Source organism: Pseudopipra pipra, chromosome 5, assembly GCF_036250125.1.
Source record: "Pseudopipra pipra isolate bDixPip1 chromosome 5, bDixPip1.hap1, whole genome shotgun sequence".
NCBI classification, from domain to species: Eukaryota; Metazoa; Chordata; class Aves; order Passeriformes; family Pipridae; genus Pseudopipra; species Pseudopipra pipra.
In genome coordinates, this window is record NC_087553.1 from 53,552,671 (window position 1) to 53,578,771 (window position 26,101).

The 26,101-nt window shown below is 38.9% G+C and overlaps 1 protein-coding gene across 1 annotated transcript in view; it reads right to left on the bottom strand.

The window, feature by feature from the left end:
* The window catches only part of ATP6AP1 (ATPase H+ transporting accessory protein 1), a 47,401-nt gene extending 26,085 nt beyond the window's left edge, over positions 1-21,316 (bottom strand). Inside the window, exons 1-6 of the mRNA XM_064656143.1 lie at positions 19,709-21,316; positions 15,936-16,062; positions 15,765-15,833; positions 8,863-9,056; positions 7,790-7,833; positions 4,158-4,243 (exon numbers count right to left, since the gene is read on the bottom strand). Coding sequence (XP_064512213.1) covers positions 4,158-4,243; positions 7,790-7,833; positions 8,863-9,056; positions 15,765-15,833; positions 15,936-16,062; positions 19,709-19,821 — 633 coding nt within the window. The 5' untranslated portion in view covers positions 19,822-21,316. The remainder of the gene's footprint in view (positions 1-4,157; positions 4,244-7,789; positions 7,834-8,862; positions 9,057-15,764; positions 15,834-15,935; positions 16,063-19,708) is intronic.
* Positions 21,317-26,101: the final 4,785 nt, after the last annotated feature.

Here is a 26,101-nt window from a genome sequence, read left to right on the forward strand (position 1 = left end):
CTAAACACACCCTCAGTTTAAAGCCATTGTCCTTTGTCCTATCACTACATGCCCTTGTAAAAAGTCCCTCTCCAGATTTCTTTTAGGCTCCCTTCAGGTACTGAAAGGCTGCAATTATTTCACCCTGAAGCTTTCCCTTCTCCAGGCTGAACAATCCCAACTCACTCAGCCTTTCCTCATAGAAGTGGTGCTCTAGTCCTCCGATCATGCTGAAATTGGAACAGAACGAGAGCCAGCCTGAACAAATCTCCATCATGCGCTGGGGTAATGAACTGATAATTATGATAGCCCAAAGGCATCTCTGTCTGCACTGACTAAACCAAGCAGCTCTTTCTCATCAAATCAGAAAAGAGGCTCAATCATAGGGGAGTTTTGCTTCCTGTCTCATTAATTCCCTTTCTGTGAAGCCAATATCAGTCTGGAACCTTTTCCAACATATGCATTTCTCACGTTTGTTTTTCTCTGCTTGAGCCAATGGAAGAACAAATGAATGTAATGTGATGATGCTTTTAAGCCATTAACTGCCCAACAGCAAGGAGGTAGAGCTTCTGGGAGAGAAGCATCTCAAAAATGCCCATTTTTGCGAGCTTCATTATATAAAATTAATTTAAGTGACTAGAAGGAGTTGTCCTTTTATTTTTTTCAAGTGCAATACCTAAAGCTGATCTCCTTAATCACTGAGAATAAGGCAACTTAGTAAATGCAAATCTCTCATACTGAATGACTGCTCTTGATTTACAAATGCACTAAGTAATGTAAACTCTTTCTCAATATGATTAAAGCCTTTTACTTCTCATATGTATTGATTTTGGCTATCACTGGGGAGCTTCTAGATCGTACAATAGAAACTTTATAGATTAAGTTAAGGGAGTTAAGTACTTTTGCTTATGGTTATGAAACAGTTCTTATCTTTCATGGTTCAAGTACAGCCAAAGACATGCAATACATGCTAAGAAGAGTTTACATGCAAATATACAGACTGATGAAGTCTCAAAGGTACATTATGCTGCCTTTTCTAGCTCTGTACAGAAGTACCTTGAGTGCAGTAAAATAACTTAAAGTTGTCATGAGGGGAAAAAAATGTTTCAAATGGCATCTATAAATTCAATATAGCATTGAATTGTATAAATTGTATAAATTCTTAATTGTATAAATTATGAAAAGTTTAAATTGCTAATTTTTAAAAAATGTAGAATATCTTAAAAGACATTGATTTAATTATTTAGAAGTGCTTCAGTTGCTTGAACTGTTACTTTAATTTAGAAAGCCTTTGAAATATGCAGATTTAAAATTCAACAAACTTTTAAAATTGATCAAAAATTCCTTCTCTTAACTCTATTCTTTAATTAATTAAAAATATTTTTCATTCCAGTTGTTCTAAATGCAATTTTCAGCTAAGAATGCCCATGTGCCTTTGGTTTCAAACCGTAAAGAGCCACAATAATTAATTTTTATTTTTATTTTGGATCTTTTTTAAAGAAAAAAAGCAAAACAAACTCAGAGAAAAAACAGTTCACAGCCTTTGCAAGAACAAGCAGGCAACTCAGAAAGAGTACAAGGATGTCATTAGGTCACATAGAGAGAAAACTAGAAAGGCAAAAACTCAGCTAGAACTCAATCTGGCAACTGCTGTGAAAGATAATAAAAAGTGTTTTTATAAATATATTAACAACAAAAGGAATGCCAAGGAAAATCTCTATCCTTTATTGGATGCAGGGGAAAGGGGGGAATGTTGTAACCAAGGATGAGGAAAAGACTGAGGTACTTAATGCCTTCTTTGCCTCAGTCTTTAACAGAAAGACCAGTTATCCTCAGGGCAACCTGCCCCCTGAACTCGTAGACAGGAACTGGGAACAGAATAGAATGCCTGTAATCCAAGAGGTAGTGACCTACTGTGTCACTTAGACACTCACAAGTCTATGGTATCAGATGGGATTCACCTGAGGGTACTGAGGGAGCTGGTGGAAGAACTTGCCAAGCCACTTTCCATCATTTACCAGCAGTCCTGGCAACCCGGGGAGGTCCCAGATGATTGGAGGTTGGCCAGTGTCACATCCATCTAGAAGGGTCAGCAGCAGTATCAAGGGAACTATAGGTCTGTCAGCCTGACCTCAGTGCCAGGGAAGGTTATGGACACAGATTATCTTGAGTGCAGTCACACGGCACGTACAGGACCACAAAGGGGATCAGGCCCAGCCAGCACAGGTTTAGGAAAAGCAGGTCCTGCTTGACCAACCTGATCTCCTTTTATGACCGAGTGACCCACATAGCAGATGAGGGAAAGGTTGTGGATGTTGTCTACCTGGACTTCAGTAAAGCCTTTGATACTGTCTGCCACAGCATTCTCTTGGAGAACCTGACAGCCCATGGCTTGGAGAGGAGCAGTCTTCACTGGCTCAAAACCTGGCTGGACAGCTGGGCCCAGAGAGTCGTGGTGAATGGTGCTACATCTATTGGGGTTCCCCAGGGCTCAGTGTTGGGCCAGTCCTGTTTAACTTCTTTATCAATTATGTGGATGAGGAAATTGACAGCACCATCAGTAAGTTTGCAGGTAGCACCAAGCTGGGCCAGAATGTTGATCTGCTGGAGGGTAGGAAGGGTCTGCAGGTGGATGGGGACAGGCTGGATCGATGGGCCGAGGCCAATTGTAGGAGATTCAACAAGGCAAAGTGCTGAATCCTGCACCTGAGTCAAAACAACCCCACGCACCACTACAGGCTTGGAGCAGAGTGGTTGGAAAGTGGTCCAGCAGAAGAGGACCTCAGAGTGCTGGTTGACAGTCAGAATGAACATGAGCCCAGGTGGCCAAGAAGGCCAAAAGCATCCAGGGCTGTATCAGAAATAGTGTGGCCAGCAGGACCAGGGCAGTGATCGTTCCCCTGTACTCAGCACTATTGAGGTCACACCTCGAGTGCTGTGTCCAGTTCTGGGTCCCTCATGACAAGAAAGACATTGAGGTACTGGAACGAGTCTAGAGAAGGGCAACAAAGCTGGTGAAGGGTCTAGAGAGCAATTCATATGAGAAGCAGATGGGGTTGTTCAGCCTGGAGAGGAGACTTGGGGGAGACTTTATTGCTCTCTAGAACTACCCGAAAGGAGGTTGTGGCCAGGTGGGTGTTGACCTCTTCTCCTTGGCAACTAGTGACAGGATGACAGGAAATGGTCTCAAGCTGCACCAGGGGAGGTTCAGGTTGGACATCAGGAAGAATTTCTTCACTGAAAGGATTGTCAAACACTGAAACAGGCTGCCCAGGGAGGTGGTGGAATCATCATCCCTGGAAGTGTGGAAGAAACTGGATGTGGCGCTTAGTGCTATATAGTTGACATGATGGTGTTCAGTCAAAGGTGATCGGTCAAATGATCTTAGAAATCCTTTCCAACCCTAATGATTCTATGATTGTGTTACCATATCAGGAACTCAGATGTGTTACCACTGGAACAGGTAGACGTGTTTCTTTCAAAGTTGCATTTTTTAGGATTCAGCCCATCTATCCTATGTTTCTCTTTATAATGGCAACTGGATTCTGTTTTCCTCAAGGCAGGACTCTCTTTCATTTAATCACATTAAAATTAAAAATTGAATATTTTTGATTGCAACCTGAATGTCATACAAAAAGATAACTCTTCATAAATAACTATTCTGCATTGCTATTTACTGTTAACATGATATGATGTGATCTATAAATGATGTTCTGATTATTAGCAGACTTTACCTTCCAGCTGTAAATACTAAGTACTGACTAAAAGGAATGAAACCAATTAATTTAAAAATGGATACATTACTAGCCTTCAATTAATTAATAACACTGTTTTTACTGACCAGCCACTCCAGGAAGCTTGATAAGGTTCCATGCAGAACTCACTATGAAACCATTGGACTTAAATGGAGAAAAAATCCATAATTTACAGTTCCTAAAAACAACAATAAGTTCTAAAGACAATGGCAGATTTATGGTCTCCTAAAACAGTAAAACTTCTATAGTTATGTGATATAGCTATCGTACATGAAAATTCGTGTAATATTTTCTGGTCAAAACCTCATATAATACAGACTGCTTTCCTGTGCAATCTTTAAAATCATCTACAGCATTTCTCTGTAAACATTAAGTTGTTGAATGATAAAAATCTGACAGTTCTAGGCACCAAAGATTACTCACCCTTGAAGGTCTCACTGCAGTAAAAATTACTGAAAAATGGATCCCTCGTTCCTGCAGATCCATGGTCACTTTTCTGATTATTTTGTCTGTAAATAGAAATATGTATAATTTAACAAACTCTGTAAGATTAGAAAGCTAAAATCCTACAGTAGTTGGAGAAGTAATGAGCTAGATGTTTAAGCTTATTTGCTCTATTTAAGCAATTTAAGCGCTCATACCATTTATAGGTCAATAGGTAAAAATGGGATGACATGTTCAGTGTCTCGACAAATGCAAAATTTCAGTAAAATAATACCAAAAAAATACATTACAACAGTGCAGAAAAAGGAGTGATTTTGAAACTGAAAGGTAAGTATCATAGAAACAGTACCCAAAAGTTTGAACTTTGGGCAATTGAAAACAAGAGCAGAAGAAATCACTTAAGAGATGAGAGCAGGATGCATATACTGTTAGTCAAGAGACCAATTAATAAATAAATAATAAAGTTTAAGAAGTATTATTCTGTGAATTACAAAGTATACAGAACCTATCACTGAGAAACAATACTCAAAACACAGTGCTTATTGTGGAGTATAATATGCATAATATTGGCAACAATATTTCTTTTGGCTTCAGTGCATTTAAAGCCTGATTCTGCACCCTCAGTGGGATACAGAAAATTTTGCTGTTGACTACAGTGGAGGCCAAAGGAGAAATATGGTGGAATATTTCTGGAAAAGGAAGGAGAAGCCTAGTAAGGAAGAGAGGACCTTTCAAAGAAGTCAATTATGCCTCTACAGAAGATCCTCCTTCAGTTCTGAAACCACAGGCAGTTGCAACAAATACTTAAAACAGATAAGTATTTTCAAGATCTATGCAGAAATATTAACATCTGCTTATAATAAGGAGCATAATAGTTGTGAATCATGAACATTATTAGTCTTGTTATTTGGACTGCTAGAGAAACAAGCAAGCAGACTCACATTTACTGTTTCAGTGCCTTCCCACTTCTCATCCATGTACCAGACTCGTGAATGGATATTTTATAGCCTGGACACACAGATTTCTCAGGTTTTGAGGTTATATTTTACAGAAATTGTGTTTTATTTTCATGTACTGGAAATGGAGCTTTTATTATTATCCTCTTTAATCTCTTCTATTTACCCTAATTATGGTCTCCTGGCTGAGTAAAATGTTTAGCTTCTGTAAGAATGCAAATGCATTGGTTTTTCTGCAGGTTTTAACCAAACTGATTGCCTCATACCAGTCAAGAGTCATAGCTATTTAAATTTTCCTTCTAAAAATTATTGTTAAAAGGATCTCCTATAAGAAATATACTTATTAGTCAGAAAAACAACTGCTTAACTACTACTACTGTAATTATATTGGTTATGGAGATCTAAGGCATTACATAACATAGATTCATAAATTTTGGAAATTTTCATCAGATTCATAGATTTTGGAAATTCTCATCAGTCTCAGCTAAAATTTGCAGAAGAAAAAAATAATACTTATAAAAATGCATAGATTGACTTTGGTTTTTTCTTTCATTAAAGAAATCAATAGCTTTCTGAAATAACATGTTATTTGCATTTCACTTCAGAAAGGAGCTACACGTAACTATAGTTACCAGTAGCATCTATAACTCTTGCCTTTGGGAAGATTCTAGGGGCAATTCCTTCATTCAGAGAAGCTTTTGTGAACAGAGTTGATATAGATTTTTGTCTGTGATCAGAACTCTACCTTGCTCATGAAGTATTTTCAAATTCTCCAAGGAAAAGGGCCCAGGTTGTCCACCATACTTTAAAGGCCCTAAATTATATGCCTACATGAGAGCAGTAGTGCAGATTTTGCACTTGGCCATGCAAAGTGGCACATCTTCCCTGATCCACACATCTTTTTCCCAATTAACAGCTAGCTGACACTAACCCAAGAATTGGCATAGCCTGATCTTCTGTCCTCCCACAGGTCACCCATTAACTTTGCTTTTCCAAAACAAAGTGGCCTGAGACAACAGTGGCCTGAGTAGACAGTGTGCCCTGGCCTCCAAAAGGGCCAGCTGTGTCCTGAGTGCATCAGGCAAAGCATTGCCAGCTAGTTGAGAGAGGTGATTGTCCTGCTCTGCTCTGCACTGAGGTGCCCTCACCTTGAATATTGTGTGCAGTTAAGCTAGACATTAAGCTATTAGAGAGTGTCCAAAAGAGGGCAATGAAGATGGTGAAGGGCCTTGAGCGGAAGCCGCTTGAGAAGTGGCTGAGGGCACTTGGTTTGTTCAGCCTGGAGAAGATGAGACTGCAATCTTCAACATCCTCACGAGGAGAAGTGGAGGGGCAGGCACTGATCTCTTCACTCTTGTGACCAGTGACAGGACTGGAGGAAATGGCATGAAACTGAACCAGGGAAGGTTTAGTTTGGATATCAGGAAAAGGTTTTTCACCCAGAGGGTGGTTGGGTACTTGAACAGGCTCCCCAGGAAAGTTGGTCACAGCACCAAGCCTGACAGAGTTCAAGAAGAGTTTGGACAATGCTTTCAGGCACATGGGGCTGTCCTGTGCAGGGCCGGCAGCTGGACTCAATGATCCTTGTGGGTCCCTTCCAACTCAGCATATTCTATGATTCTATGGTTTGGGAAGCTTATTCTACAGTCTGTGCAGCTGTCCCATAAAGAAAAAGCCAATGTTTAGCCAAGGCCAACATTAAGCCAAGGCTTAATGCTCTGGGGACAAGAAAAGAGAACAAAATAACTCCTCTGCCATTCAGAGATGGAAATTCAACCACTTGAGTATAAAACCCATTCATTTTGGAGTACTGCAAAAACATAGAAAAGGACTCACTAATGATTTCAGTACTAAGGTACTTTTTTCTTAATTTCAAAACTCCTTCTGATTTTACACCCCCAGCTCTGAACAGAAACAGTCATTGGCACTAATAAAACTGTTTAATTATTAGCCCACTACACTACACTGTATACCCCCAAAACTACCACGTCAGTGATTTGCAGACCTTATAACTCAATCCCTAATCTAGAGTTGTAAGTGAAAGCCCTGCAAAAAAATGAGATGCCTCTCAGTGCCTATTTGGTGTATGGCACCTCTTTTTCAACCAGACGTTAGGGAAGAAAAAGGTTTTTTTATAGTGTCATATGGAAAGATTCAACTCTAACAAGTAGTCCTTAATAACCACAATCCCAATAAAAGACTTTGATATCAAAGGCAATGAATTGTTTTACAAAGATTAGAAAAACATTTCCTATTCATGTAGACACCCTCTGTTGAGATCAAGGCCTTGGAATGGCTGGATGAGCCTGGAACCTTCAGCCCCCAGTGTACAAGGTGAGAAACAAGGAGGCAGTCCAAGCTGCATGGAGACACAGGGTTCATACTTGGAGCACGAACAAAGACCCATGCCTGAAGCAGAGATGAATTATCACTACATTTCAGGTCACAGAGCCGTATCCAGTTTGGTGGATTTTGAATCAGACAGTCAGTATTTCAACACTATGATAATCGTCTGCTTATAAGTACTACAGATGGGAGGGAGTAAAATCTTTAAATAGTAAAAAGCAAAGACCAAGAACTAGACTACACAATCAGCTCCAGTGACAACAGAGACTTAAATGATGAAATGTTGCTTATCTTGGTCATATTACTTACCATTTTCAGCAATTGCTTCTAGGGTGGAAATCTCTTTTAAACCACTACAGAAAGAGTGGAAGAAAAATAATTAAAAATTTTTTCTAGGAAAAACAATGAGAACCACAAACGTATGAAGATACTGACTAGTAAAAGCATTACTGTCAGTGTCAGTCCCTCTATCATTCTCTCACCTCCTCCTAATGACCCTTTTCTTCTGCAAAGCCACTAAAAGTACAAGGACCATATCTTCAGCTGATTCCTTAAACCCCTCAAACTTCCTAGGCTACTGATGTTATTTCGATCAATCTTTGGGCAGCTTTCTTTTCATTTGGCATTGGCCCCTTGTCTACCATTAGTACATGAGCTCCTTAAGACAAGTATCAGGCCTCTTTTTGTGCAGTTATGTGACAGCTAGAATTGCACTTCTTTCAGACACAGATATACGCACCTTACATTGACATGCATGTCATGATGTCCAAATGCCCAAGTAAAAGGCTGGGAAGAAGAAAGAGCAGGAGCAGCTGAGCAACTATAACTTATATTTTCTAAATATACATTCACCTGAAGGAACAGTCTCACTCTACCTCTGTTAAATCACAGTCCTCATAGGGCTGGAAACATGAAGAATTATAGCCCACCTCTTCCTTCCAGAGTGATGAAAATCAGTCTCTTTATTCATATTAGCTTCAGGTTTGTCTGTATGATTAGTTGCTTGCTTATTTATTCTGCCAGGTTTTTTTGACCCCTGGTATGCCTTCTAGCAATTAATTCTGCAGGTTAATCATGTGTTGAGTAAAATAATTGAGCCCTTCTGCTAAAAGTGTGTTGCCATTTAGTTTTATCAGCTGTCCCTTTGTTCTCATATAATGAGTCAGACAAAATAGACATGCCCGACTGCCTTGCTCAACGTAATTCATCTATTATACCTGGTAAGCTCATCAGGGGGCTTTGAAAAACACTGAATTCACCCTTGTAAGAGCCCTGTAAGCTTCTATTCTGTTTTTTGAATTTCCTGAATACAACCGATGTTTGCAAAAGCTCTAAAATTCATGCACACATTTGGGTCAGTTCTGTTTGTGATAAGCTCCTACCTGACAAGTGGTTGTAGTTGAACCACCAGTAAGTTTCCTTCGGATGCATTCACTTCCAGCTGAGACACATCGAGATCAGTTACATTTGTTAACTTCCAATCTCCTGACTCCTGAAGAAAGCTCAGAAGATACCTGGTAGCCTCAGAGTCAACAGCTGGCAAAACTAAAGATGAAGGAGAAGACTGAAGAATTTCCTGTAATAAATTTATGAACAGTTTATTTACTTGCTTAATATTTAGTTGCTTAATAATTACACACAAACCTTCTTTTTTTTTTTTTTTTAAGTATCCTTAATTTAATATTCAAGGTGAGGAACCACCATGATAAACATGTGAATTCTCACCAGCCTGATGCTGGCTGCAGCCTGCTTCTGGAAAGGGGCAGTGGAGAGACACTTGTGCTGCTCTTATTCCTGAACATTCTTGCAGCAAGCTTAAAGCGCTCAGTTACACCATCTTCTTACTTGTCCTTTCCACACGTGTGGTGTAAGAGGAGAGACAGATGATGTAGAAGTTCTCAAGCTAAGAGTGTACTGGAGATGAGCACTGCCAAAACCAAAGCTCACACAACCCTCTAACTAGATGCCCTTGTGAGTGACAAGGAACAATGTCAAACACCTCCAGTTCCAGCAGCTTCAGTAAAGAGTCATATTTTGCATCATAAACACTTTGTACATCCTGGTGGTACAGCACATGGTACAGACAAGTGTCTAATTTGTAACTGCTAATTAACAAAAGCTACATATTTCAGGATGTACAGAGCCTCCAGACACAAAAACAAACAAAGCTTATGTCACGTACTTTCTACTTGAAGTAGAAAAGTAGCTTTGTTTGTTTATAAAGCTCAGGCTGAATTGGTTCAGATGATAAAGCATCAGGGTATCCATCAGCTTATTTACAATTCTCATAACTGAGTTTCTGATAAAAATACTTGAGTGAAATGAATTGAAAAACATTCTCATTCTTTAAATTTTAAACCCTCATAGTCAAAAAACATCTTTCCAAAGATTTTTTCTTGATAATAAAATTAAATATTTGGGGAAACGAAATACAAGATGAAGACTTTGAAAATTATCAAAATTAATGTACCCCAACTTTAATGTTGTGGTAGGTTGACTCTGGCCTGATGCCAGCTTTGTCACTGCTCTCTTCAACTATACAAGGAAGAGAAAATAAAACAAAAGGCTCATGGGTCAGGAAGAGGTCACTCACTAACTACTGTCACAAGAAAAACAGACTTGACTTGGAGAAATTAATTACAACTTGTTAACATTGCTTTCCCATTTTCTACATTTAAGTCTAGACTAAGTCTGTCACTTAATCCAACATTCAGATATTCAGGTTGTTACAGACTCTTTCTCTCCCTCTGATGCAAGTGTTAAAGTGTTGCTAACACTTTCCTCCTACTGTTCTTTTTTCCTTTTTGTCTCTGGCTGCCTACCACTTTTTTGACCTGCTTTGGTTCTTTCTAATTGTTCATGTTTTCCTTCCTAGGCAAGGGCTAGTTATTTTCACATTTCTATAGATGCTTATAAGGAAGGATTATGCAGTATTGTCTGACTTGGCAGACTGATAAATAAAAAACTGCAGAAACTGAAATAGAGTAGAAAGCACTGATCTTGTTCACAGGTCTTTGAGTAGCAATTTTAGCACCACCTGGAAGGAAAAGATAAATTTTGTTTTGTTTACAGATGAATTTAGAGCTGAAATTCTGAGCATTTCAATGATTTTGTTTTATTTTCAATATTTTAATCCCTTGTCCCATAGTAGCAGCCAGAATGACAGCAGTCACTTTTTCCAAGGATATATATTAAGTAGATTACTCATATATTGTAGAATAAGATATAAAATGCATCATTACTGAGTAATATCTGAATTGTGCCTCTGCTCCTAACCAATCCTACACTGCCACCTGTCTTAGCATCCAGCCATTGGTATTCAGCTGTTTTCCATCTGAAGAGTAGAAACAGCTGGATATCAATTCCTTAGCCTCAGTCATTCTAATCACACACATCTTGTTAGTCCATCTTGACATTTGGCAACAGTGCACTTTTCTCTTCAATACCTCTATGTTGCTTTACACATTTTAGGATTTCAGTTACTACGCTTGTTCAAAATATGCTAACTCCAAAAGAGGGTGGAGAATGAAGAGGACTATTGAGAAACACCTGATTTTTCATCAAGTTAAAGAAAAGAGGTACAACCACACAGTAGCTAGGAACGGGAGAGGGAGGGGGAGACGGAGAGGGAGAGAGAGAGAGGGGGGAAAAGGAAAGGGAAACGGAAAGGGAAAGGGAAAAGGAAAGGGAAAGGGAAAGGGAAAGGGAAGAAAACCTCCTATTGAACTGTTAGATTGACAGCAGAATTTCCTGCACTAAATGCACTATCTATAACCTGTTTATGGGCAGCTCACTCTGATTATGAGCACGTTTACTTTCTTTAGTGTCCCTTCCAGCAATCTCCCTGGTGAAATAGACAAGAAACCTCATTCTTGGATGCCATGTACCACTGGTCAGAGTTTTTTGAAGGTAGGTTTGGGATGACTGTCCACATTTCTAGCCATCCTGAAGTAGCTGCATTAGGATAAATCTGTGCCCAGACTTACTTGTCCTTACTTCAGTGTTATAACTGCATTGATATTACACCTAAGCCATTTGAAGCTTGAATGGAGTAAATTTAGGTCTATCACTAAAAACTTATTGTTAAAATCTTTGTTAAAAACTTATGCATTTGCCTGTAAAAGATCATGTAGGCCTACTCATGGTTCTGAATTAGTTCATTTGGCATCAAAGTTGATAGACAGTGCTATAATAAAAAATATTAGTTGGGGAAAAGATTCCTGTTTGAGCTGCAGAAATATCTGGAAACCTATGTTTGAAGCAGGCAGGCTCTTCCATGTAAAAGAAATAATTTGATTATTTTTTTTTAACTGTATGCCATTTAAAATGTTAAAGTATTGTATTTATGTTCTACAGCATTGGCCAATGGGTTATCTGTAAAAAAGAAAAATCTATTTAAACAGATTATGAAGGACATCTGTTTCTACACACAGTGATAACTGCAAAGAAAGTTATAATTGTTTAATTTTAACTTTCCAATTACTATCTATCTTATAAACTCTTACACTATAGGTGTATCCTTCAAATGTATGCATAAAGCTACACATTATGATTTTAATGAAAACTGATCTGATGTTCTTCTGCTAATAAAGTGTATTGCAAATACAGGAAGTACTGTTGAACAAACCTCCATACTATTATGCTGTATAGTGGGAAACATGACACGAGATTTTTTTTTTTCCAAGGGTTACAGAACAATCCAAAGAACTAGAGAGAAGAAAACCTGAAGTCCAAGAAAGGGAGGAAGTATTCCAAAGAATTAAATACAGACTATAACAACAAGGAAGGATTATACTGGGGAAAAGCTTGACATGGCTTTTGCGAAAAGTTTTGCCTCACAATTCTGCTGAAAATCTCCAAAGGAGTCAATAGTCATGCACACTAGGAAGCTCTACCTGGTACCGTCCACTTGGATCCACAAAAGGCAATGACTGCTAAAGAAATGAAGCTGCTTTGGTGAGAGAGAGGCAGTCTTCACAGGAATGTAGGTAAAGGATAAGTAAAGATACAGCAAGCAAGGGGTAGAAAAAATATATGTTGCTGCACTCGAGTCTGTTCTGTTCCATACATTCATAAACTATCTGGTAAAATGATATAAATATTGAGCTAATGAAATCTACTCATTATGCTGAATTATTCAAGGTAAGGGCTGACTGATGAATTACAGAAGCAACTTATGGTACAACCTCTTGGGCAACAGAATGATTCATAAGATTCAACGTAAATTGATTTTAGCGGAGCGCAGGGTGAGAAGAAAACAAACCTAATTTTATCTACACAATAGTAGGTAACAGAACTGTTACCCTTCAATAATGAAACCTTGAGAGCTACAACAGCCCTTTGAAAATGGAAATTCAGAGGCTGATAGTGATCCGAATTGGAAAAATAAAATATTAGTAGTGTTTTAGAACAGGCTAGAGAACCAAATATCATGTCACTGAATAAATCTATGATGAATTTTATGTTGATTATTATGCAGTTCTGCATGTTTCCCTGTCAAAAAATAATGTAATAAAACTAAAAGAAATGAAATAAAGAAAATCAAAACTATACTAGGACCTCTGTATCACATGTGACTAAATAGTACTCCTCAGTCTATGACCACTGAGTGAGGATAAGATGGAGTTATAGGACCACGAATGGCAATTACTTACAATCATAATTATGCTGTTGCACAGCTGGCCACTAATTGGAGTTTGTTACCATACATTGCAGTTCTAAGGAGCTGAGCATTGTCTAGGGAAAACCAAAGCTAATATTAAAGAAAAACAGTTTGTAGGGTAGGTGACTGCTTGACAAAGAAATTCCCCAAATGCTAATCTTTGTATTTTATTATTTAATTTAAAAGTTGTTTGGAAGTTCAAGAGAAATGATCTACCTGTAAGATTCCTTTTGTATTAACTGGAAATAGAATTCTCTTATAGCATACAAACCCACTGATACCAAAAACTCAAAACAGCTGCTAATGTAGCTGAACAAATCTAATATCTGAAAATGTCTCTGAGGTTTACAGGCTTATATCTCTTTTACAAATAACACTTTCTTATTGTAGTACACATGCTGCTACATACACATATACATTCTAAGCGAAATCTCCAGTTTAGGTTTATGAATAAATTTAGGTTTATGAATAAATTTTGTAGTTTGAAAGGAGAATACTTGAGAGACATGGAACTTTTGTTGTAGCTTAACAGATCACTTGTATAATATAGACTGTGAAGGTAAAAAAAATTGTGATTATGCAGCATCAAAGATTCTAATTTCCCCAATGAGAAAATTCAAACTCAACCTTCACTTTGTCCTGTGTTGTGTGAATATTATAACAATTTTTCATAGCAAGATTAAGAATGGATTTCTTAGCCAAAGTATCTCAAATGAAGTCCAATTAATACGATAGCAACTGAGCAAATTTTTGTAAATTATGTTACATCCAATATGGAACTGGATGATTATAAAGATCCTTTTCTGGACCTAAAAACTAAACCCTATGCAATAAAAACTAAACTCTATGCAATAGATACTGACAAAACTCTCTGTATGGGCACCTATGTGAAAAAGAAATATGCAATTTATAAATCTCATTTTCTTTCACTCATGTTACAGCACCTCACCTCCCCCAGACTATGCTAGAAAAGCATCAAGATTGCAAAGTCCAACAGAACAAATCTAGGAAGTGCTGGAGTTAAGGTGAGCAATTTGTTGAAAAAAAACTTTACCATTTTAAAGAATGAGAAAAAATTTCTTAGCTCCAAGACAGAGAGGGGACAGAGGCAAGGTTAGAAAGCAAACATTGGCTAACATTTATTCAGACTGTTAAAAATTTGAGTTTAAATCTTTGCTCTGCCAGAGACAGACCAAAGATTTACTTCAACATGACCTTTTGTTTATCTGGGGACCTCCTCACCAGCCCTCAGTAAGTCTCCAATCCACCCAGCATACTGCCTGATTTCTAAACTGTTAGTCTCTGGACTCACCTCTAGCCTTTAGAGCCTCTAATCTCTACAGTACTGATGGAGTCCTGATTACGAGGCAAAAGAAGGAAGTTTTATATACTTTGATACCCCTTCTCTTAAACATCCAAGGCCTACTTAAATAAGACCACCACATCATTAGGAACTTGCAATGCCACGCATTGCAATGCATTTCACACAGCTGCTGAAATTAAACCAGTTTTGCAGTCAGACAGCAACAAAAATTTGCTTCTGACACAGCCTTGCAGAGATGTTAAACCCAGAGAAAATAAGGCATACCAGAGAAGTACCAGTGCATCTGCCTGCAGACACAACCACTGATCCTTACATTGCAACTGATTATGACTCCCATTCATTCCTCAGAAAACCCATGTATGTACTCTGAATAGTTGTTTTTTGTTCCAGCATCAGTGCTAAAATGCTGTTATGTGGCAAAGAGATAAAGATCTCCAGTTTCAGCCATGCAAGGAAGATGTGAGATTCTTAATATAGATGTAGAGATAGGTAATGTGTGAATATTTATGTATTTAATTACACATAGTGCTTGCTGTGTAATGCTTGGGAATTTACACTTCTTTGTGTGCTCTGATATCATTTACATTAGCTCTGTTCATCCTGCACTGCCTCCAGGAATATCTTTATCACTTCCATGTGTGAACATTTTGTCTAATTACACTTTGATAAACTGTCATATGAGTACAATCATAGATGCTGTGCCCAAAATCTGTAAACCTTCTCAGTGAGGACAGAAGTTGAAGTTGCTGACTGACTCAGGAGCACTCCATTTTAAATTCTGTGCCTGCAGTTTATTTAAAATTAATCAAGTAGCATTGTATTTATTATAGTATTTATTGATATCTTAATTCAAATATGAAACAGTTAATTCCCTGCATGAGCTTCAATTGCTATGAAAATAAAATAGGTATTAAATTCTGAAAGGAATAAACAATTGATTCCTATAACTTCTTTTCCTCCTGTGGCTTCAAAATAGAATTCTGGGGTCTCAGTCTTGAAGTTTATATTGTTTTTTTCAATAGAAAATTGCAGCATGTTTAAGAACAATTTTGTCAGTTATGATGAATTCTGGAAACTTTAGAAATAAAAGAGCTACAAAGCACACATCTTTAAACTCAGTTGATTTCCTTTAATATATCTGCTTAAACTGCAAAAATCTCAATAAATAATTTAAATAGAAAAACTTCTGCAATTCAGTACCATTTTCCCAATTATTGTCTGTTTGCATCTTTCTCACTTGTTTTTTTCTTTTAATTTTAAATACTGCATATAAAGAAATAAAAGAGATAAATGCTTGCCTGAACATTTTGAAACGGATTCTTGTTGCCATAGGATTCACTGAGGTATGTGAAATCATCTACACTAAGCTGAAAAACAAAGAAAGTAGGTTGGTGAGAAGGAGCCATGGCATTTCATTTAGGTAGACTTGTACTCAGCATTGGTGAGAGAAAGGAATTGATGTCACATACCCTATCTTGCAGAAACAAGACGAGGTTTCTGGAGTTCTGGGTAAAAAGAGATTGCAAGAGTACTGTCAGCTCCTGTGCTGAGACAACATGCCCTTCATGAATATCAGTGTCTGGATTCCACTGTGATCTGCAAAAGAATAATTTTTTTTCTGTAAAATTTCCTACCAATGATGATACCTCTTCTTTCTTTAAATATGCAGCAGTAGATAACGATATACTCATTTTTAGATTAAGTTTACAGTTCAGTTTACTTTCATTCTACTCAACAGAAAAATAACTTGCCCATTTATTCCTGTATCTAACTGATTGTGTTAAAGCAGGAATGAATTTCATCCAACAGGGTAATGTCTTTCTCTTGTGTGCAACAGCACAGTTGCATCTTTCCAAAAAAAGTTAGTTGCTAAGTGAAATGAAGAAGAACATGTTGAAAACCTTCAGAGAGAATTCTCAGAGGCAATCTGAACTCACAAAACACTTGCCAGCAGGTATGTTGCTGGTCAAGAGGAGTAGAACTCAGACTAGACCATAAGTTGTCATAAACTAGTACTTTTTAATAAAAGCTTTTGTTATGTAGAAATGTCTCTTCAGTGTTATTGTAAACATGTTCTCTCCTAAGGTTGTCATGATGAAGGAACCATTCTGCAGAAGCTGCTCAGAAAAGCCACCTTTCCACCAGCAGAAGCTCTTCTGAACGGAATGGTTCAAGACACCAAGAAAAGCTCACAATCCTTTTGCCACTTTGCTAGTTGGGAAAAGAGACCAACCTCCACCTGCCTACAACCTCCTTTCAGGTAGTTGTAGAGAGCAATAAGGTCTCTCATCAGCCCCCTTTTCTCCAGAATAAACAACCCCAGCTCTGTCAGCCAGTCTTCGTAAGACTTGTGCTCCAGCCTCTTCACCGTTTTTGTTGCCCAGTCAGTATGTTTTCCTGGCTGATTTACTGTGAATTGCAGGGTGAAACGGAGATATGTGACTGCCACGGATTGTGGATACACTGATGGTGTGCCTTACTGAATGCAATCAACCAGTCCATCTCTTTGAACTCTTCACCTCAAGCGATCAGCAAGAGATCAGTAAGCAACGACATGGGGTGAAACGGGCAGTTGGCCAACACACATATCGATTGCTATTATTGATTGCTCACACAAAATTTTATGTCCCAATATACAACAGCCTTGTGCAGTCACCCACATGGCAGGTGCATCAGACTCACCACCACAGAACCATCCAGGGGTCCTCAGCCGTGGAGGCTCACAATGACAAGCATCTTTGCTAATGTATGTGCTTTCCTGCACATAAGTTTAAGGAAACTTAAAACAAAGCATTAATTTTTCTATATAAGCATAGCATAAATGAAGGCAGTAATATATTTTCAATTACTATAGGCAAAAATCATTCCCAAAACAAACACATGAGGGCGCAATTGCAAGACCTAATTTTAATGAATTTATTTCCTCAAACTCCTCCTCTTATCTATGGAGGGAGAGAAATTCTTTTGAATATTGGTTCAAAATGGCTAAATCGAATTTCTTCTGTCTATCATATGCAATAAGAATTTCTCAATCTCTCCTGCTTTGAAAAGCAACCGGGGAATATTAGTTTAAAGGCCAATGTTAGATAAAGGAAAATTTTTCATGCCAAAGTTATTTGGAGAATATCCAGTGATATATTAGTATTTCTTTGTGAAAAGTACAACATTGTGACCTACTGAGTTATTCCCAAGTTGAATGGAGAAAGATTGTTGTTTTTTAAAAATCACTTTTCTCCAAGTAGAGATCTTCATTTTTCTTTATAGAGGAAAGAGGTATTTGATTTACTAATGTCTCTGTAAGGACTGATATCACACTTCCCTTATGCTTTGTGCACTACATGTGTTTGTCAGCTGCAGGTTTCATCCCTAACATTATCTTTAATAACATGATTATAGTACAATAATAATGCATAAGACAGACTTTGAAGTGTTACATTTCATAATACAGCTGGGATATGGCTTTAAAAACTCTGACTATTTCTAAATAAGAACAAAATGTAGTATTCTTCAACTATTCAATATCAAATCCTAACAGATAACGTGGCAAAGGGTGATGGAATAGATCAGTGAATCTTAACTTCTATTGATCAATGAAGCACTAAGCTTTTAAACTGGTGGGACATGTTCCTACAAAGTAAATAGAAATCCACTGATAATTGCTGCACTTCTGTAGTTAACTTTCCTAAAATTCTTAATAGTGGTTTCCAGATTTCGTGGGCCTGTAGATCATGCACTGTAAACCTTGCATCACTGCAAAGTACCAAGATGTAAAGCACAGAGTCAAGGGTTAGCAAACAAAAGTTGCTGTTAGAGTTAATTTATTTTAGAAATAAATAAATATATAAACCTTCTTTTCAGTTGCTTCATTGACCTTCACTAGAACTAATTTCAGCTCCACAAGAACTTCTCCTTTCAAAATGCAAATGTCGTGTCAGGAGGAAGATTTCTTCCAGAAAATTTTCTATTTCTGAAAACATGAAACTGGCTTAACCAGTCCACTATCCTGATTTTCTTACTCTAGATTTGTATAAACCAGAACAATCTGCAGTAGAACAAGCCCATAATTGCATCTTGATGGAAAGTCTGCTTTTATGACCATGAGAGATTAACTGATAAGACTTTTTGTTTATATTGACAATAGGTGTGTTGCTTATATAAACTGGAAAGTAGGACAAAGGAAGCACTGATCTTTTCTTAGATGCTTAGGATCACTTTTATGCTAAGAACAGCTCTTTCCAATACTTACTTGGTTTTTAAATACAAAGGTTTATTACTCGTACATATGCCCATCTTATATAGGGGTGAATCACTAAGTATTTTGAATATCAAAAAACCCCTTGATTTTGAGATATCCATTTATTTTCTTCAGGAAAAAAAAAAGTCAAAGCTACCAAATCAAACTTTTTCAAAATTTTTAGATTTCTATATGCAGTGGTCCCCATAGAGAACAGAGTTTCAGGTTTTGGAAATGCATAATAGATGAGTATACATATGTCAAAGGCAGTAAATAAGTGGCCCATAGTCTTCTGACAACTTTACATATCCAGTATTGACCTGAACTTGCCCAAGTTGCCATATTTCTGGAAATCCCTAGAAATCACACAAAATCCTTAAAGTCTGCATGAATAAAATTCCTGGTTGGAAAAAGAGGGTTCTATATCTGGTTCTTTTAAGACAGGTTCAGTCTTATTTCATAAATTATACACAAACCCCTGAATTTCATGTGTCTCTTTGGATCTGTCAAGACTCTGCAGTTGTTTCTAACAACCGGTACATATACGTTCAGCAGTGTATTTAAAAACCTGTATTAAAGAACATTGAAGTGAAAAGTCAGGGTTCAGGAGTTAGGAAATGCAAGGACTAAGGTTGCCTACACAGTTTTTGGTCAGCTCCTTTTTGTGACACTGCCTTATGGTGTGACTTTGAGTCACGATGTCTCCAACAGTCATGAGACAGACATCTCAAGGATGCCTTAGGGTGAATAAAGCACATCTACTTCAGATTTTTAGACTATGGATTTTATTTACTTCTTTCTGCCTGGTTCAGAACACTAAAATTATAAATAAAAAATGGGTAAAATGATCTATTGGGTTGTTTGATGGCCAAAAGGCAGATTTATTTATTGGAAAATTTTATTGCCATGAGCTCATTTACCAGAATCGATGCTACACAATATATAATTCTGCGCGCACACACACAGAGCAATAGCATAAGCGGGAATACATTCTATTAGATTTCTTACCTCTGAGTTGACCAAAGCAGCATCGGCACATGGTCCACTGACAGAGACATTTTGAACAGCATAGCAAGGGTGCACAGCAGTGGGGCTGGAGCAGTAGAGTAGAGTTGTGCCATGGCTCCAGGCGAGTGCACACGGAACTGGCCAGCCACAAAAGAAAAGTCCGAGCGTGTGCACAGCTGCACTTCCCGGTTGGGTTGCTGTTATCCAGATTCAGCCAGGCTGCTGGGTGACGCAGCTCTCTAACAGCAGGGGGAATTTTCAAAACATGAACTTCCTTCACTTGAACTTGGGAGTTACACATATTTTTAATACTCTTGGGTTTGGGATTTAAGCAGCTCATAAAACTCTCTGCAGTAAAAGCATAGACTGTTTCCTCTAGTGCAAGGGAGAGTCATGAAGTCCAAACTCCTGTCCTACACAGGCTGATAAGAGAGTTGTGCAACTTCAAAATGGAGTTTATAGAAAGTTTTCTCCACTGCACAGAATGTATCCTGCAGAACTTCCATCTTCTTCCCCTGTTACATATTATCATGTCTCTCAGCTTAGTTCTTTCACATGTATTGAGAGCTGGTGTCACACGTTCGGGTGTTGACAGGTTTGAAATCTGCAACAAATCTACCCATTGCAGATTCCAGCAAGAAGCAGGAGAGAGAGAAAATGTTCAGAGTGTATCCACTTAAATATGGAATTGTTAAGCTATCTTTTGCATGGAGGATGCTATCCCAGAAATCAAAAATATCTAAGGGGCAAATTATAATCACTTCAGAAACTGACATGACTTCAGCATTTCACAAGTCTCATGCATGATCAAAATAGTCACGGAGAATTCCTTCATGCCAGGAAGCAAATTCCTCTGGCACACATTTTTGTGCCTGCCAAACACTGAGCTGTTTCTACACCCCGTGACTAGATTAGGCAGCAGCAGTCTTGACACATGTTAGGCACTGGGCACTTCACCATCAGAACAGGATGTTAGAGACCATACACAAAAGAAATTGTGAGGTTTGTTAAAACAAGTTGTGATAAAGGAAAAATATAGAACCACAGTGAAAATTGTACAAGAACTCACAAACAGGTATCAGAAGATATGCACGTCTGGATCTGAGCACACATAACTGGATCACTTAAATCCACTTACCTTAGCCCAAAGCATACTGTTATAGTAAGGTTGTTTAATATAAGGCAATTTGTTCATCAATTCAATCTGAAATCAAATTTCTGGGACAAAAATAAAAATTTTGAGGGAAGCAATAAACCAAACTTCTACATGTTCCTTTTCTTTTCCATATTGATAACATAAAATTTAGCTCTTTAACTGCACTTTTCCCTATTTTTCCTCCTCCGAGATACATTAGAAATCCTACCTCTTCCCTTTAACAAGCTAGTGTTTGTTCCCCAAGAGTCACACCATGTGACTGAGAGTATCATCTAAACAATTCTTGAACTCTGTCAGGCTTTGTACTATGACTACTTCCTTCCACTAGGAGCCTGTTCCAGTACCCAATCACCCTCTGGGGGAAGAACCTCTTTCTAATATCCAACCTAAACCTCCCCTGTCACAACTTCAGGCCACTCCCTCAGGTCCTGTCACTGGTGACCACGGAGAAGAGATCAGTGTCTGCCCCTCCTCCTCCCCTCACAAGGAAGTTGTAACTGCAATGAGGTCTCCCCTCGATCTCCTCCAGGCTGAACAGACCAAGTGACCTCACCCACTCCTCACACGGCTTCCCCTCAAGGCCCTTCGCCATCTTCGTTGCTCTCCTTTGGACACTCTCTAATAGCTTAATATCTTTCTTATACTGCAGAGACCAAAACTGTGAACTGGGTTTGTACAAAACATTTCTGGACAACAAATAGAAGAACAAGACCATGTGGTTTCTACCCTGCTTCCTGTTCCTCCCCAATACCATGGCAACACAAACCACAGGACCTCCATCCAATTTCTGTATATGCTCTAATCATTGTGTGCCTCATCATCACACACTGAACTTTGGATTTTCTTCACTGTTTTATTCTTTCAACATGCACAGTTGGTGGGTATACTTTCCATATTCTACCTTATAAAAACAGTCTTAAAACTTGTTGAAACAAAACTAGATTGTTTACTCTCAGATTACCACATTACTTACGAACAAACTTTTAACCAAAAACAAACTGACTTCCTTTTTAGTATTTCTCCACAAACCACAGTTTAAGAACAACTGAAGTGAATAAAGCTTTGAAAAAAAAACAATGAAGAGTAGGATTTTAATTCGCCTCCCTTGGTAAATTTAGCTCACAAGTGTATCTGCTTATATTTTCTCCTTTTTTTTTCACTCCTAAAGGGTTTTTTTGGCTAAACAATAAGAAAAAATATACCTACTGCAAAGATATTTTAAAAAATATTACTTTCATCCATTTAATTGTAATTAGATGAGATCACAGTGGTTCTTTTATCTGTGAGCAGGAAACTAAACCCACTTTTGATTACTGTAAAAAATCTGGACTCAAAAAGAAGCGTGAATGATGAAGGTAAATCCTGTAAGCCAGACTACTAGGGGTGACTGTAGTAACAAGAACAATTGACAGTACAAGATAAGCCAGGAGAACTGTGCATACACAGGTGACAAAAGTAAGTCCCATCCATTTTGCATGCAAATTTGATCCTTAAGCAATAGATTTGGGGGCTAACATGATACTGCAGTAGCATATTAAAGAACTTCTGGTGAGGTCCCATCTGGAGTACTGTGTCCAGTTCTGGGCCCCTCAGTTCAGGAAGGATATTGAGGCACTGGAGCAGGTCCAGAGAAGAGCAACGAGGCTGGTGAAGGGACTGGAGCACAAGTCCTGTGAGGAGAGGCTGAGGGAGCTGGGACTGTTCAGCCTGGAGAACAGGAGGCTCAGTGGAGACCTCATCACCCTCTACAACTCCCTGAAAGGAGGTTGTAGCCAAGTGGGGGTTGGTCTCTTCTCCCAGGCAACCATCAGTAAGACAAGAGGGCATGGTCTTAAGCTCTGCCAGGGGAGGTTTAGGTTAGATATTAGAAAGAAATTCTTTACAGAGAGAGTAATCAGGCATTGGAATGGGCTGCCCAGGGAAGTGGTGGATTCTCCATCTCTGGAGGTTTTTAAGATGAGACTGGATATGGCACTTGGTGCCATGGTCGAGTAACCATGGCAGTGTTGGATCAAGGGTTGGACTTGATGATCTCAGAGGTCCCTTCCAACCCAGTTGATTCTATGATTCTTCTCTCAGCTCAGATAACACACATATTCAAATTTAGGCTCTTTAAAAAATAAATAATATTTAAAAGAATTCAAGATTTGGATGATTTTTTGTTTTTAATCTTAGTTACTATTAGTATAATTTCCTATTGAAAAAGTATTTTCTATATGCCAAATAGAAGTCGGTAACTTTGTGTTACCCTGACATATTTAATTTATAATCCTGCTTTATCACTGTTTACAATAATTTTATTATCTAAGAAGGCAACTAATATTTTGTTCATTAGGATGTCTTTTTAGGGCAAGGAGCTGGGGGAAACAATTACTCTGAATTCTTCTTCTTTTGAGACATAAATAGAGAGATTTACATCCTGGAAAAAGCATGGATTTTCCTCTTGGAGTGGGAAGGCAAAATGCATGTGTTTCCTTGCAAATTACCATATTACTCACTTGTGCATGTGGGAAGACAGCTAGAATTTTTCCCTCTGAAAATCAGTTGCCAGTGGTGTTGGAGGTGGGTTGAAGGCAAATTTTGCTCCATGTTCCAAAACTCTTGCTCGCAAGAGTCCTGTGAGGAAAGCAGTAGGTGTTGATGGGCCTCATGTCTCTGCTAGTGCAGAAGGAGCAATACAGGCCTTATGGACCAATCCCCTTTACCTGGGAGTGAGAGTCTTTGTCCGGGAAAGAACTGAATCAAACACAGCATCTCTCACCAGCCTTTCAGGAGGGTTTCAGGAGTGTGAATTCCTCCTGAGCTTAACCTCTGAGCTGTGATTTAAGAGACTTAATAAGCTTATCACTTCAGCCACTTATCAGAAGTGAATGAGAAGGTTAGAATTTCACCTCACAGTCTATTCTCCTTTGAAGAGGCACTGACACTTTACAGTCATTTGTTCTCATTATCCTGGAAGTATCTATGCTCCAGAGCAGAGGCCTTATTACCAGCAGATCCTAAAACCATCTTGTGAGTAACTCCCTGAAAATCAAGCAAAGATGATCAGCTGTGCTTGTAAAGAATTTAATCAGTTCTATTAGAAATTGTCAGGTCTGACCTTTTATCTGAATAGTTTTGTTTTCTTGATAAAATGCAATGACTACTCCTAAAAGTCTAGTATCTTTACTCTTCCTCTGATCTTTTCAGTCAGTTTTCCCAGTATTCTCCATTGTCTGATACAGAGAACACTAATTCTTCATACTTCTCCAGTACCATTTTAATATCATATATAAGCTACATAAACGGGGGAAGCAATTCAGTAACTATGAGAGAAAAGTTTTAAATTAATTCCTTTTCAAATGCAATACAATTATAAATGCTATGGACAAAAAGTGGTAAAAAAATCATTGGTTTTAAATACAGTAACAATATCAATAAAGCATTTATAATGATTCAAATTAACAATTAAAGACAACTAACATGAAAGATTTTATAGTGATTTCAAGTATGATACATTTTTTAAAAATAAAAATTACAAATTAAAAATATTGTAATTATGTTGGCTTTACTTGGCTTTGCCCTAGCAAGAGAACTCAGATATCCGAAGTATTGAAAATACTTTTCCATTTTGCAACAGCTCTCTTTCTATACATTGTATCCTCCAAAACTTTCAATTTCTATGCTTTCAAAAGGCATTTTTTGAAACTGATTTGTAGGACGTTAGTATTCACTTTATACAGGCAAACACTTATTTTGCGGACAGCCATGTCCCAAATATTAGTCAAGTATCCAATTCACTATAATTACAAACAAATTTTAACTATTTACACAAGAGCTTTTACAGTGTGATTAAATGGCACTGCCACTGTTAGGAACTACCAAATGCTGGTGATGAATGGAGTTACATCCACTCGGTGGACAGTCACAAGTGCTGCTTCCCAAGCCTCAGCACTGTGGCCAGTCCTGTTTAATGTCTTTACTGATGATCTGGACAAGGAACTGAGGGCACCCTCAGTCAGTTTGCAGACAACATCAAGTTGGATGGGAGTGTTGTTCTGCTGGAGGGTAGGAGCACTCTGAAGACAGATTTGGACAGACTGGATCAATGGGCCAAGGCCAACTGCAGGAGAATTAACAAGACGTAGTGCCAGGTCCTGCACTTGGGTCACAACAACCCCCATGCAAAGCTACAGGCTTGGGGAAGAGTGGCTGGAAAGAAGCCCAGTGGAAAAAGACCTGACAGTTGACAGTGGACTAAACATGAGCCAGCAGTGTGCCCAGGTGGCCAAGGCCAAAGCCATCCTGGCTTGTATCAGAAACAGTGCGGCCAGCAGGACCAGGGCAGTGATCGTTCACCTGTACTTGGCACTGATGAATGTTTCTCAGTATTAAACTGCACCTCAAATACGGTTCTGGGCCTCTGTAGAGGGTTTCTGTGGCTGGGCTTTGGTAGAGGGGGGAGTATGGTGCTACAGGGGTGGCTTCTGTTAAAAGCTGCTAGAAGCTTCCTTTGTCCCATGGAACCAATGCCAGCCGGCTCCAAGACAGACTTCCTGCTGCTGGCCAAGGCCGAGCCAATTAGGAGTGATAGTAACACCTCTGTGATAACATATTTAAGAACAGAAGGTTGTTGCACAGAATAAATTCCAGCCAGGGAAGAGTGGAGTGAGAACATGGGAATAACAACGTAGACACCAAGGTTAGTGCAGAAGGAGGGCAGGAGGTGCTCCAGGTGCCAGAGCTGTGGCCCCTGCAGCCTGTGGTGCAGCCCATGGTGGAGCAGCTGTGCCCCTGCAGCCCATGGAGGACCATCGGGGTGCAGAGACCCACCTGCAGCCCATGGAGGAGCCCATGCTGGAGCAGGTGGATGCATGAAGGAGGCTGTGACCCTGTAAGAGGCCCAGGATGGAGCATGGTTCTGCTGGAGACTTGCAGCCCATGGAGAGGGAAGGCCATGCTGGAGCAGGTTTTTCCCAGGTAGGACCTCTGGCCCCTGTGGGGGACCCATGCCAGTACAGCTCATTCATGAAGGACTGCACCCCATGGAGGAGTGACCCACAGGACAGCAGTTTGGGAAGAACTGCTGCCCGAGGGATGGACTCACGCTGGAGAGGTCCATCAAGGACTATCTCCCGTGGGAGGGACCCCCTGGGAGCAGGAGAAGGACTCCTCTCCCTGAGCAGCATCAGAAACAACAACTGACCGTAATCCCCATTCCCCATCCCCCTGCACCACTGGAGGGGAGGAGGGAGAAC